This window comes from Nannobrachium achirus (assembly GCF_963921795.1).
Source record: "Nannobrachium achirus genome assembly, chromosome: 3".
NCBI classification, from domain to species: domain Eukaryota; kingdom Metazoa; phylum Chordata; class Actinopteri; order Myctophiformes; family Myctophidae; genus Nannobrachium; species Nannobrachium achirus.
In genome coordinates this window covers 62,261,916-62,275,897 of record NC_137812.1, presented here as the reverse complement: position 1 = coordinate 62,275,897, position 13,982 = coordinate 62,261,916, and the positions used below count along the sequence as shown (strand labels likewise).

Here is a 13,982-nt window from a genome sequence, read left to right as displayed (position 1 = left end):
CCAGATCACTTTCTACTGTAATTCCCCTTTTCATTACATAAGTTTCCTCATCCAACTACAGCAAAACACGCAATGAAACAGAAAACAGTGAAACAGAAAACAAAACAAAACAAGTGAAATCTGTCTTTTCTATTTGTCGGGTAAGCGTTATAATATTATTCCCTCGGGTCGTCTGTTATGTCATGTCCAAATAAAAGTAGTTAAACGAGAGAGATTAAACACATTCATCACCGCTCTACCTCTCCTTCTCATTAACTGTCCTTCCTTCCAAACCACTTCATCTATCCCCCTCCCCTGAGTCCCCTCTCACTCACTGCTACGTGTTCATGTTTTCTCTTTCTCCCTCTCCTGCATACCTCCTACCCTCTCCTCTTCCCGTTCTCTTTTTACCTCCTCCGCTTTCCCCTCCTCTCCTCTATTCGTCGTCGTCGTTTGGAAACCTTGTACTGTATGTCCAAAAACCTTCCTTTTTTTGTTATTATTTTTAAAAAACGATTTAAAATAGTGAAAATAGCAGATCTACAAGCACACGACGCCTCGCACCGCGAGGCGTCGTGCGCTTGTAGATCTGCTATTTTCACTACTTTTGCGCCACACTTTTGTATGACGAATTGGGGCTTTCATTTCCGACAAAAACATACAGATTTGAAACTTTACGGAGATAGGAGGTTTCCGCCGCCCGGCCGACAGTGACGTAATGCCCTCCTCCTCCTCTGCAGGTTACAGTGACCTGACTTTTTTAAAGCAACTTTATTCAAAGCTCTTTACAATAGCCTTGTACTTTCCTCCAGCACCACCCTCAGCTTTCTACTTGCTTCCTAGCGAGAGCAGGTGGCTCTTAACTCATTCTGAGCACTATGAATGGCACTAGATGACTAGACTGCATACCTCCTACCCTCTCCTCTTCCCGTTCTCTTTTTACCTCCTCCGCTTTCCCCTCCTCTCCTCTATTCGTCGTTGTCGTTTGGAAACCTTGTACTGTATGTCCAAAAACCTTCCTTTTTTTGTTATCATTTTAAAAAAATGATTTAAAATAGTGAAAATAGCCGATCTACAAGCACACGACGCCTCGCACCGCGAGGCGTCGTGCGCTTGTAGATCTGCTATTTTCACTACTTTTGCGCCACACTTTTGTATGACGAATTGGGGCTTTCATTTCCGACAAAAACATACAGATTTGAAACTTAACGGAGATAGGAGGTTTCCGCCGCCCGACAGTCAGTGACGTAATGCCCTCCTTTTCCTCTGCAGGTTACAGTGACCTGGGCATGTCAGAGACACCTCTGCTCTACAGCCTGGTGGCGACCCGCTGCAAGGAGGACTACTGTGAGGAGTTCTGCGTGTACAAGGGCACCAGCCCCGAGCACTCTGCCTACCTCCCCCCAGGGTTCAGCTCCGCCCACCACCGCGTGGCCGTGTCCATCACCGTGGAGGACCACCAGGGGGCCGCCATCACCGCCCTCAATAAGTAATTACATTACACCACCAGGGCCGGCACCCGATTTTTACATTTGTTACTGCATGCACGCACACACGCACGCACGCACACACGCACGCACGCACGCACGCACGCACGCATACACACGCACACGCTCACGCACATGTATACCCACACGCACACACATACTAGGGCATTCACCGAATATTCGAATATCAAAGTCACTATTCGACATTGTTCACCAAAGTCAAATATTCGCTTATTTAAAAAAAATATATTTTTTCTCTTTAAAAAAGAAGGCCATGACCCCCAAATTAAATAAACATATTTGAACTGGGGACCCCCACCCTGACAAGCACTTGGAATTGTAGGTATTACATTTAATGTGACTCGGTTCCGCAGATAAATATTGTGAAAATATTTTCACAATGTTTGCCTCTTGCTTACTTAATATTTGACAGTTTGGCCAGTCCTGTCGAATATTCGACTATTCGAATACTTTGAGGTCGAATAATTCAAATACTAAAAATCACTATTTGTGAATGCCCTAACACACACACACACACACACACACACACACACACACACACACACACACACACACACACACACACACACACACACACACACACACACACACACACACATAAGGTGACGGGAAGAGTACAGTAGGTGGCCAAAGAGTTGAATACGATCTGCAACCAATGAATATTTTCAATATTGAATAGTCTGTTGATAACTTTTTTAAAGCAACTTTATTCAAAGCTCTTTACAATAGATAGCCTTGTACTTTCCTCCAGCACCAACCTCAGCTTTCTACTTGCTTCCTAGCGAGAGCAGGTGGCTCTGAAGAATGGCAATGTGGGCTTTTGATTATCCTTGGAAACATTCACTGGTTATCTGCCAAAAACTTGTGGAGCGTCTGTATGGACACCGTGTTCGGGGTAGGGAAGCGGGGCAGAGAGGGTGATTTGTCATTTGTCATTTCGCGTGCTCCTACGGGCTGGCGCGGCACCTGTCAGCAGGGAGTGTTGGGCGGGAGTAACTGGCGGCCCCCACCTTCGCTTAATGCGGCCCGCAGGTTAATACCGGAATACTGATATATTATTGATTTCAGCTGTTACAATTCCTAACATGACCTGGTTTAATTCCGTCAGACTATGTATAGTAGTATTTTTGTATTCACGTTCATAAAGTTAACATGAGTATATAACTAAATGCGTTTGAAATGAAAATCAAAATGTTACATTTCAGGATTCCAATTAAAAAATAACAAAACATAATTCAGGATTCCAATTGAAAAGAAGAAAAAATAGCCGATCTACAAGCTCAAAACGCATCGCAGCGCGATGCGTTTTGAGCTTGTAGATCTGCTATTTTTGCTTCTTTTGTATGAGATAGTACAATGACGAAGTAGGACGTAGCAATATGCAATGTGGCCCTCTGGAGTGAAGGTGGAAATATAGCGGCCCTCGCCATCGTCAAAGTTGCCCACCCCTGCTCTATGTCCTCCCGGTGGGGGCTCCTCACTGGCAGGAGAAGCCAGGATGCAACAGTAGGGTCAACACGCAGAACTGTGTGAGGGGAGGAATTAATTGTCATAATGACTAACCGTGAAAACTAGAAATGTCTTATGGTTGAATTGCTTATCCTGAACAGCACATAATAAGTGAGGCCAGGAGGCTTGACTGAGTGTGTCTGCTATTTATGCCAGGGGTCTTCAACGTTTTCAGGCCAAGGACCCCTTTGTTGAGAGAGAGATGAAGCAGGGACCCCCACAACCCATAGATACCATATTGTTTCATCGTTTGACAGCACAATCATCAGTGTATTTTGGGTTCATGTAAATTTGTGTTATATATTTATATATAGTGAGATATTCAAACACTTGAACCGTCAATAATGAATAAACTTGACCTTTCGCTCTGTACTTAGTCTGTTCCTTTCCCCCCTCTACACCAAACCTAGCCGGTCTACAAGCTCACAACGAGCTTGTAGATCGGCCATTTTTGGCTAAAGTTCTCAAATTACGGACACTAGGGTTCTAGTGGTTGGAGAACCACTAAAGCTTCTATCACACAAAGATTTGGAGGACCCCCTTTAGTAACCATGAGGACCCCCTAGGGGTCCCGGACCCCCTGTTGAAGACCCCTGATTTATGCCATTGAAACTATTCATTTCTAGTTAATGGATTTTATGTTTTGTTTTTTTTCTCTCTCTCAACTAATAGTTATTTTGGCATAGTCTGTCTTCACTTATTCACCCTGCCAACAGTACACTCACATCTACACCCATATGAACACACATACTTAGCAATAGTACTCTGTGCTAATCTCTCTGTGTGTGTGTGTGCGTGCGTGCGTGCGTGCGTGCGATGTGCGTGCGTTCGTGCTTGCGTCCAGGTCCATTGAGGTGGTGCTACCAGACCCTCCCCCTAGATACAGCAGCCTTCCTCATTGGCTGGCTGAGTTGACTGACACCAAACTCAGGAAGCTGCTGAAGCAAGGCGACTCCCAGGGAGTGCGAGAGTTATCCCTGGCTCTTATTACAGTGCTCAATGAGGTGGGTATACTGTAGTACTGTAACGGTCAAATCATCAGTGATCATTTCTCTGAGAGTGTGCACATTTAGGGACCTAACTCTCAAATACCTGGAACGCGCCCGAGTCGCGTTAGATTTTAACCACTTTAACCATTATTGTATGCTTTATAACCTTAGAAAAATAGCAGATATACAAGCTCACAGCGCGGCACCGAGTGCCGCGCTGCGAGCTTGTAGATCTGCTATTTTTGAAAAATCTTGAAAATGTGTGCAAGTCTATGAATATCTTTCACCCGATCTTTGACCCGACTTCTAAATCCTTCCTCTAAATCAGTGGTTCTCAAACTTTTTCATGTCAAGGACCCCCAAAATTACAGGTATTTAGCCACGGACCCCCATCTCAAAATATGTTGTTCCAGGGACCCCCCAGAAGCAAATATATGATTCACAAATGTTCGCTTTTAAATAGATATAGTCAAAGACTTGCAAAGAAAAATCATGATTTTTCAAAAATAGCAGATCTACAAGCTCGCAGCGCGGCACTCGGTGCCGCGCTGTGAGCTTGTATATCTGCTATTTTTCAATGGTTAAAGTAGTCAATAATCCTAGGCCTAAATGGGCTAAAGGTCTGTGTGTGTGTGTGTGTGTGTGTGTGTGTGTGTGTGTGTGTGTGTGTGTGTGTGTGTGTGTGTGTGTGTGTGTGTGTGTGTGTGTGTGTGTGTGTGTGTGTGAGACAACTACATTTTATTACTGCAATATATGCAACTCTACAAAATGTTATGAATTATTTGGTAATTTACTATATCAGTTGCAGAGGCTAATTAAATACCTTTATTACCTTCATTTAAAAAAAGGCTATTTTGCACCCAATATGAATGCAGGTGTGCCTTGAGATTTGACTTGAAAAGTTTGAAAACCACTGCTGTACATCCATGCGTCCACAAATGAATCAGTCCACCTAGATTAAACTCAACTCAACTCAACTCATTAATCCATTTCCATCATCTATTTTCTGCGTTATGCTCACAGGCAGAATGTTTTTCATCTCACTGTGTGGGTGAGTGAGCATGGCTGGCGTGAACTGATGATGATAATAAAGATGAAGTGAATCGAACAGCTCAGATACCCGGCGCCCTGCAACTTTTCTTTTTAATTAATTCCTTTTTGATTAATATAATCCTGCAGGCCGTCTGTGACATTTATTTGATCATCAGCACACTGTATGCTTGCTTTGATGTTCGAAAAAAAAAACTTTCAGACGTTTTGGGTGTGTTCATACACCTTTTTGCACACTTTTGATGCTTATTACTGAGTAAATCCCGCACATTGTGTGTGTGTGTGCATGTGTGCATGATGTGCCTATGAGTACACCATTATAAAATCAATTCCACATGCCTCGACTGAGTTTGGAAAGTCAACTTTCAAGTGTAGTGCCTCACATACCTGGAACACTTTACTGGCTACACTTAAGAATAGCTCTCTTGTTTCCCCAGGTCGTTTAAAATCAGATATCACCGTCTCGTCAATATAAAACTGTACCTGCTTTAATTGAGTTTTATAAATCACGCGATGGCATTTTCTCTTGATCATGTTATCTTTGTCATTTACGTGTTCTGTATTCTATTCATTTTTTTTGGGCGTACTGTCGTTTTGTTTTGTGTTATTCTGTTTCCAGAGAATTAAATAAAAGGTTGAAATGAAATGACAATGAGACGGTTGTGTTCCCCAGTATGAGAACAGCAGGGGAGAGGGGCTCCCTGTGTTGTCGCGGGCCGAGCGGCGCTACAGGGTGAGCGTACGCAGCAACATCACCCAGGCTCTGACCGCGCTGGACCTCACCACCGTCAACGACATCCAGCAGACCTCCGCTGCTCTCAAACAGTGCACGGTGAGTAGAGACGGAGGGACCAGGCTCGGCTGCAGGATGAAATGACTGAGGGGGGCAGTTAAAAATGGCGAGGGGGCACGTCTAATTTTTATGTATTAAAACAATATGGATATATTGTTGTTGTCGAGTGGAAACTTTGTATGTCCAAAACCGTTGGTTTTGTATTTATCATTTAAAATAATGTTTAAAATAGTGAAAATAGCAGATCTACAAGCACGCGAGGCAAGGCATTGTGTGCTTGTAGATCTTCTATTTTCACTAGTTTTGTGCGGTAGTCTTGGAAGATAAAGAAAGCATGGCTTTACTTTATGATAAAACGAACAAATTTGAAAATCGGAGATACAAGGTTTCTGCCTGACAGTGACGATATAAAACGTAAACTGAGGGGGCAAGATTTACAACTGAGGGTGAAAGGCCCCCTCTGGCACCCCCGTGGTGCTGGGCCTGCTTTGCTTACATGCATATTTATGTATCGGCTTGCTTGTATGTACTTATGTGCTGTTTTTTATGTGTTTTTGTGTGTATGTGTGTTTGATGCAGGCAAGGAGCCGAGAGTTCATATGTGAGGAGTGTCAGAACAGCACCCTGAATAAGCTGGAATCCATGTTGGAGATCCTCCAGACAGACACCAAGCAGGGCACGGTCACCCCCACAGAGATCGCTGACAACATCCTCAATATTATGGGTACATTTCCACTACTGTAGCGGGGGTCTTCAACAGGGGGTCCGGGACCCCTAGCGGGTCCTCAGAGTTACAACAGGGGGTCCTCCAAATCTTCCGATCCTTTTTATATTAACAACTTGAACCCTATAGTGTCCATATTGTGAGAACTGTAGCCAAAAATAGCCAATCTACAAGCTCACAACGCCTCGCAGAAGAGGTTTGGTGTAGAGGGGAAAAAGAGCAGACTAAGTACAGAGTAAAAGGTCAAGTTTATTAGGTAATGACGGCTCAAGTGGTTAAATATCTTAAAATACAAATTGACATGAATCCAAAATACACTGATTATTGTGCTGTTAAACGATGAAACTATATGGAATCTACGAACAGGTTGTGGGGGTCCCTGCTTCATCTCTCTCTCTTGACCTGAAAACGTTGAAGACCCCTGTACTGTAGCTTTCTCGAAAAACTGTTCCAGCGACAGTATTTGTATTGACGATACTATTATTGTGCTTTGCGCAAATATGAATTTGCTTGAGATTTCTTACCACTGCAAAAACTATTGTATTTTAAAACAAAGGTTGGCCAACAGAACACTTTGATTCATCCATTCCTCGAGACAGGTGCGTAGGGGTGGATAGAGTGGATGGCGTTGCAAACAACAATCCTGCACTCTGTCTAGCTTGCATTGATTTATTCTGACATTTCAATGCCAGACAAATAGTTGAAGTCATTCATGGAAACAGAACAATTAGAAAAGATTTAGCTACTTTTACTTACTCTGCTGAACAGTTTTGACAGTAACTTACAATGTATATCAAATGATGTGAATAAAACAAGAAAACTTTCTCCAGACAGCTCCATCATAACACTCTACCAGAAGGATATTGACCGTACACTTTGCCGCTGGCTACAAGTTTTCTCCCTTCCACTGTAGATTGGTCAAGCATACAATTTGACCCTCAAAAAGATGTGCTCTGAGAAAAATATTGAGTGATACTTGTACTGTATCACTCAATATTCTATCCACTCTACTGCTTTAAGATCCGTGTTAAATTGTGACGCTGATCTTTCCTCCACTTTTGAAAGTCCACCTCGTAAACAAACAAAATAGGGAAAGACATACGGGATCACTTGGTCCGCACCAATTTCAATTACAAGAAGAGATCCAGTAAACTATACAGACAGGCACGTGCACATTTAGATATGAAAGGGGGCTTGAGCCCCTGCCATTTTATCCATCTGTAAAAAGTGCCCTCTCTAGAACATGAATGCAGTTTTCACTATGCTAAATGCAAATGCCCACTTTCCATGCCATACCTGAAGGCAGAGAATTGCCTTGTCCAAACTCTCCGGAACTTGAACGCATCATCTTATGTTGAAAGAATTGCCCTCACTGTGTAGAAATCCATGCCATACACCACATCTCCTCTAGTATTGCCTTTTTTATGCTTAGTTTAGTGTGGTATCAAGTACTGAAAATAACTGACCTCCAAGCTCACAACGCATCACAACGCATCGCAGCGTGACACGTTGTGAGCCTGGAGGTCTGCTATTTTCAATATTTTCACCAAAAGGCCCTTTTAGAAATTTCTACCCCTGCCTCTCTAAGGCGGCATTCACACAGGCACGTTTTATTGCGATTAAAACGAATCCTCTAACGTATTGTCAGAAAATACACATCGTTTGGGCATGTGTGAAGATGCATCCGTATTCTTTTTCGAATCAAAGAATCGAATGCAAATCCACAAAAAAACGGTGGTTTCGATTCGCTACAGCAAACGCTTCACTGTTGGTGTGAATCCATCCGTCTCAAATACAGGCAATATATAGAGCCATGTGCGGGTTCAATCCATAGTTATTTATAAAAGGTTAAATCCCCCTCCAGACCGTCCGATCTCATTAGATTTCTGACCATTCTGGCCGCCTCCTCCCCTCATTGATTCAATTTCTGATCACCGCTCCCTCGATCGCACATGGTGTATTATTTGTGAGGAGTTGCTCACAGTTAGATAAAAGGAAAGTGCCACAGGAGTCACTTGTATATCATATATAGGCTATAGGCCTAATATAATATAGGCCGATGTGTGGGTCTCTCGCCCTTGCTCGCGCGCGCGGCTCTCTGTGCCAAATAATGTCTAAATGGAGACGCTTCATGCGCGGAGCGGAGAGAGGGAACCAGCGGAGGGCAAGATGAGGGGCAGAGAGAGAGAGAGAGAGAGAGAGAGAGACGTTGATGTCCTCCTCTTCGTAGATATTCATATCTTGCTATTAAAAGTATTTGCTGTCTGGTTTATTGCTGGTAGATTTTGCGAGTCCCTCCGGCCGCCGCTGGTTTTATTTTTTGATCGCCCGTTTACGACCGCCGACCGCAGATAAATAGGCTGACGCCTGCGCCTCAATTTTGCGGCGGTCCTGCGGTTACATTGTGAGTTGAACTTGAAGAATTAATAAACACAGGGAGATGGAGGGGGCATTATTATGCAGCTTGAATACATACATGTCCCATGGACAGACGTGGACGATTCCTTGTTTCGGATGACAAAGTGCAGTGCGAGCGCAAACGTATCAATTAAATATGCAAGAATGTAGCAACTTCACCCCTCCCATTCGAACGACTAAACCAAATTATATTATGAGAATGTGGCCTAAAACAAGAAAACTTTCTTAGACAGGCACATGCACACTTAGACATGAAAGGGGGCTTGAGTCCCTGCCCTTTTATCCGTCTGTAAAGTGCCCTCTCCAGACCATGAATGCAGTTTTTACTATGGTGAAAGAAATGCAAATGCCCCCTTTTCCATGCCATACCTGAAGGCAGCATTCAAGAGAATTGCCTTGTCTAAACTCTCCTGAACTTGAACGCATCATAAATGTTGAAAGAATTGCTCACTGTGTAGAAATCCATGCCGTACACCACATCTCCTCCAGTATTGCCTTTTTTATGCTTAGTTTAGTGTGGTATCAAGTACTGAAAATAGCTGACCTCAAAGCTCACAACGCATCACAACGCATAGCAGCGTGACGCATTGTGAGGTTGGAGGTCTGCTATTTTCAATATTTTCACCAAAAGGCCCTTTTAGAAATTCCAGCCCTTGCCTCTCTAACATTCTCTGCACGTCCCTGATTACAGACACACTTGCACCCTCTTCCCAAGGGCAAATACTGTTGCGGTAGTTGCACACAATGCAAATACTGCAATACCATGAAAATGTATAATTTCTCCCATCCAATACACAGGTAAAACATTTTCCATCAACAGCATCATCACTTGTCCATCCACATGTGATTTACATGATATGTTACCCATGTACTTGTCACCGTTCTAGCAACTACCAACTGTTCTAGCAACTGGCTTTTAGAAATCCCCATGATTGGTAGAAAGACAATTGTCTGATATTGCAAGACTCATTTATACTGTACAAACATCTTATGAGGCTTTGATGTTTATTATATTGTACTGTAGGATATATATATATATATTTTTTAAAGATATTTTGGTGGTCTTTTCTGCCTTTATTTTATGGAGTATTAGTGAAGATGGAAACAGGGAGAGAGAGAGAGATGGGGAGTAGTGATGCACGGGTGTTTTTTATGGACCGCGGGCCCCGCACATTTTAATTTTCTTGTCCAGCTCAACCTGCCCCGCAACACAGCATCAATTTTCACAGCCCAGCCCAGCCCAGCCCGCCGTCATTAAATACATGTCAAATACGTCTTTGAATGTCGATTCTTAAGGCATCCAAATCCAACTGTGCAAATGGAGGAGAAACTTTCAGCACTGATTTAGAGCACATAACAGTGCAGTGCAACAGAGCCATATAAAATATCGTTAGAACATTTAAAAGCAATGATCCGTTAATTACATAACGGCATGACAAGTGAATTGATAACACTCCTGTATAGGACTATACACACGGAGCACAACTACTGTATCACAGAGAGATGAGGATCCAGTGTAGCCTAGTCGCTGGCGCACCGCGCAAGACAAAATAAACAACTATAAAGAGAAAGAGAGAGTCGAGAGACCGAAGCAACAGCTCTATACTTACGCCTCTCAATATATTTTCTACAATCTATGCTCTCACCGCAGTTCTCCCTGATTAGGGAGTCTTACTGGTTGTTACTTACACTCAATGCAAGCTTTTTGGGGGGCTACATTTATGATTGTCACTATGCAGCGTGTTTTTCTTTTATTTTTTCAGTCTCCATGTATGCATTTTACAGTATACATATAGCACATAAGGGATTGTAACTGAGCCAATCCCTACACTACACTATGGCTTCTTCTCGTTGTTACAAACTATTTTAATAACCAAACAATCACTCTAAAGAAATATACCAATGTCAGATAGACAGCGTGCAGGATTTTAAAAGTGAACATGACTTTAGTTGGACAATACCAACAAACACACACACACAGACACACAAACACACACCAAAGCAGCCAGGATGTGAGAGAATGGACTGTGTCCCCACCTGTCACCTCTCAGCTCCCCCCTCTCTTCCCCTGCTTTGATGTATCTGTTTGATAAACAGCACAGTGGAAATAAATGAAAATAACTGTTATTGGTTCAGTAGGGGATAAAGCTTTGAAAGGTGATAATGATACGAGGGGCCCTGAGGCTACTAATACAGGGACCCACAGAAGCACACAAGTGTTCTGATCTTGGAACATTATGGACATCATAAGTATATATAAACGCCCCACTATCATATATCTTTTCATGGGGCCCAGAATTATCAGCACAACCCTGGTGTGGCAGTGTCTAATCCCTTTTCATAGCCAAGGACCAGCAAATAAAAAACAAAAACCCTTTATTGAGACACATATACGGTATATTTGTTCCTAACCCTATAGCCCCATTGATGCAGCACCTACTTTGTTGTCAACCTCCTTCCTTTCCCTTCCCTTCCCTCGTCTGACCTCCTCCCTTACCCTCTCCTCTTCTCCTCCCATTTTCTGTCCTTTCCAGCTATTTTAGTTAACTAAAACTATCAAAATATTACCCGCTTTCCTTTCCTTTGAATTGCTTTATTCTGACTGGTTGCTTTTGCTGCTGGGAGCCTGTGACACCTGAATCTCTGCATGGTGATTACTTGGTGCTTTGTTAAAGTGATTTGAATCAGCTGGGTGAAGGAAGTGAAGCCCACGTTAACACCACCCCCTTTTCCCCAGTAAACACCTTGGGGTAACTTGTGGATATTAAGCTTGCTCCCAGGGGCGTCACAAGGGGGGTGGAAAGTGAGTTACTAGGGCCCAAGGTGGAGGCGGGCCTTAATTATTTTATACTTTAGCTATTGAAAAATAGCAGATATACAAGCTCACAGCGCTGCGAGCTTGTAGATCTGCTATTTTTGAAAAGTCGTGAGGGGGGTGTCGTCCCTGGAGCTAAATATTTTGAGATGGGGGTCCATGGCCAAATACATAATCATTTTGGGGGTCCTTCACATGAAAAAGTTTTAGCACTACTGACATAGAAACATAGGTTTCTAAATATTTATATTCAAAGACTTGCACAAATGTTCACAATTTTTCTAAAAATGCGAGCTTGTATATCTGCTATTTTGTCAATAGTTAAAGCACAAAATGTGAGTGAATCCTTGTACCCAGGGCCCAGAATTTGATAGCGACACACCCCCTGCTTGCTCCTCTCCTCCCTCTAGGTGACCTGATCCACCAGGTGAGCCAGTCTGCGTCCCAGCCTTACCTCCAGCCCCCCTACCTGGACTCCCCCTCCTTCTCCTCCTCCCCCCCGGCCTTCGGGGAGGACCCAGGAGGAGAAGGGGGTCCCTTGGAGCCCCTGGAGCCCCACCCCCTGCGCGTGGCAGCCAAGGCCTACAGCCTGTCCTCGGTGCTCATGCTCATCCTCATGCACGCCCGCGTGCTCAACGAGGAGCCGCTGGTCCTGCGGGGGACCGAGATCGCTGCCACGGGGAAGCTGGCCGACCCCCAGAGCCTGCTCTGTTACCATGACAACGTCAGCTCAGGTCCGTGTGTGTGTGTGTGTGTGTGTGTGTGTGTGTGTGTGTGTGTGTGTGTGTGTGTGTGTGTGTGTGTGTGTGTGTGTGTGTGTGTGTGTGTGTGTGTGTGTGTGTGTGTGTGTGTGTGTGTGTGTGTGTGTGTGCGCGTGCGTGCGTGCGTTGTGTGTGTGTGTGTGTGTGCACATTAACCATTTGAGCCCTACAGTATATACTCTGTTATACAATGATTGCAAAAAATGCCAATCTACAAGCTCAGAACACATCATATTGTGACATGTTGTTAGTTTGCATATTTTTGTTATTTTTGATAATTTTGGTGAAAACATTTTAAAGATTTAGAAACATTTTGAACTTATAACTTACTGGCACAAAATATGGATGCCAAGGTTAACGTTAATATGAAAAAGTTGAAGTTGAAAAACAGTTTCAGCAAGCAAGGATTTTAATATAACATAATATATAAATATAATTATATTCCGTTCTTGTATTCTCCATGACAGATTGCCAGCGCTTCTCCATCCCCAGAGCTTTCAACAACAGTCTGGGTCGAGCAGCCGCGGGAAACAGCATCATGCAGCTCCTGTTTCAGGTTGGTCGTGATGCTTCACGGCTCAGCATGGAGCGCTCCTGCTCTGCTTTTGAACTTTTCCTTTAGTCGCCAGCCAAAAAGCGTGTCAGTCACAACAACGATTGAACAAAAGCCCTAGGGGCGTTCACACAGTCCCCTATCAGAACACCCACTGTCACACATATTAGATGCTAGCAGTAGCGCACACAGCACACACACACGCAAACACACACAGACACGTGCATGCCTGATGCTAGAAAGAGCACACGCACTTGCAAACAAACATAGTGAGGTGACGTGATACTGACATGATACTGACCATGATATTGGCATGATACTGACATGATAATAACCATTACACTGACATCATACTGACCATGATACTGACAAGATACCAGTGGTGTGTTCGCCATTATTATTTTTTGGATGGCATCTATGATTATTCCCTCCGACACGCACGTATCTTTAAAACTATACACATGAGTTGTCATTTGACCTTGAAATAAGAACACAAACATCATTTCCACCTGGCTGTGGAGTTGACAGGCACATGGGCAAAGTGGAAAGCATATTTCTACCCCAAAAAGTGCTTTTTGCTGGTCGAAGTACATTTTTTACTTAATAATATTTCTGATAAGAAAAATAAATACATTATTTGTTCAAGTTTAAACTGTTAAAGTTTAGAATATCACGTGGGTCAACTTACCCCTAACCTAGGGCAAGTTGAAGCACATGACCACTTTTTTTAATAAGTGAATAAAATGATAGCAGACATCCTGAAATATGTCTGGATGTTAAGATTTTACTGCCATCTCACTTTTTCTTGCTACCAGGGCAACTTAAGCAAAAAGTGGTTCATCTTACCCCGTTCTCCCCTATGCGTACGCTCGTTGTCACTGAA

At 43.4% G+C, this 13,982-nt stretch overlaps 1 protein-coding gene across 1 annotated transcript in view; it reads left to right on the top strand.

The window, feature by feature from the left end:
- The window catches only part of pkd1a (polycystic kidney disease 1a), a gene marked incomplete at its 5' end in the record, with an annotated part of 160,009 nt that overhangs the window by 107,963 nt on the left and 38,064 nt on the right, over nucleotides 1-13,982 (top strand). The window contains 6 exons of the mRNA XM_080722718.1: nucleotides 1,252-1,468; nucleotides 3,841-4,000; nucleotides 5,709-5,867; nucleotides 6,408-6,552; nucleotides 12,196-12,519; nucleotides 13,014-13,102. Of these exons, the coding sequence (XP_080578844.1) occupies nucleotides 1,252-1,468; nucleotides 3,841-4,000; nucleotides 5,709-5,867; nucleotides 6,408-6,552; nucleotides 12,196-12,519; nucleotides 13,014-13,102 (1,094 nt within the window). The remainder of the gene's footprint in view (nucleotides 1-1,251; nucleotides 1,469-3,840; nucleotides 4,001-5,708; nucleotides 5,868-6,407; nucleotides 6,553-12,195; nucleotides 12,520-13,013; nucleotides 13,103-13,982) is intronic.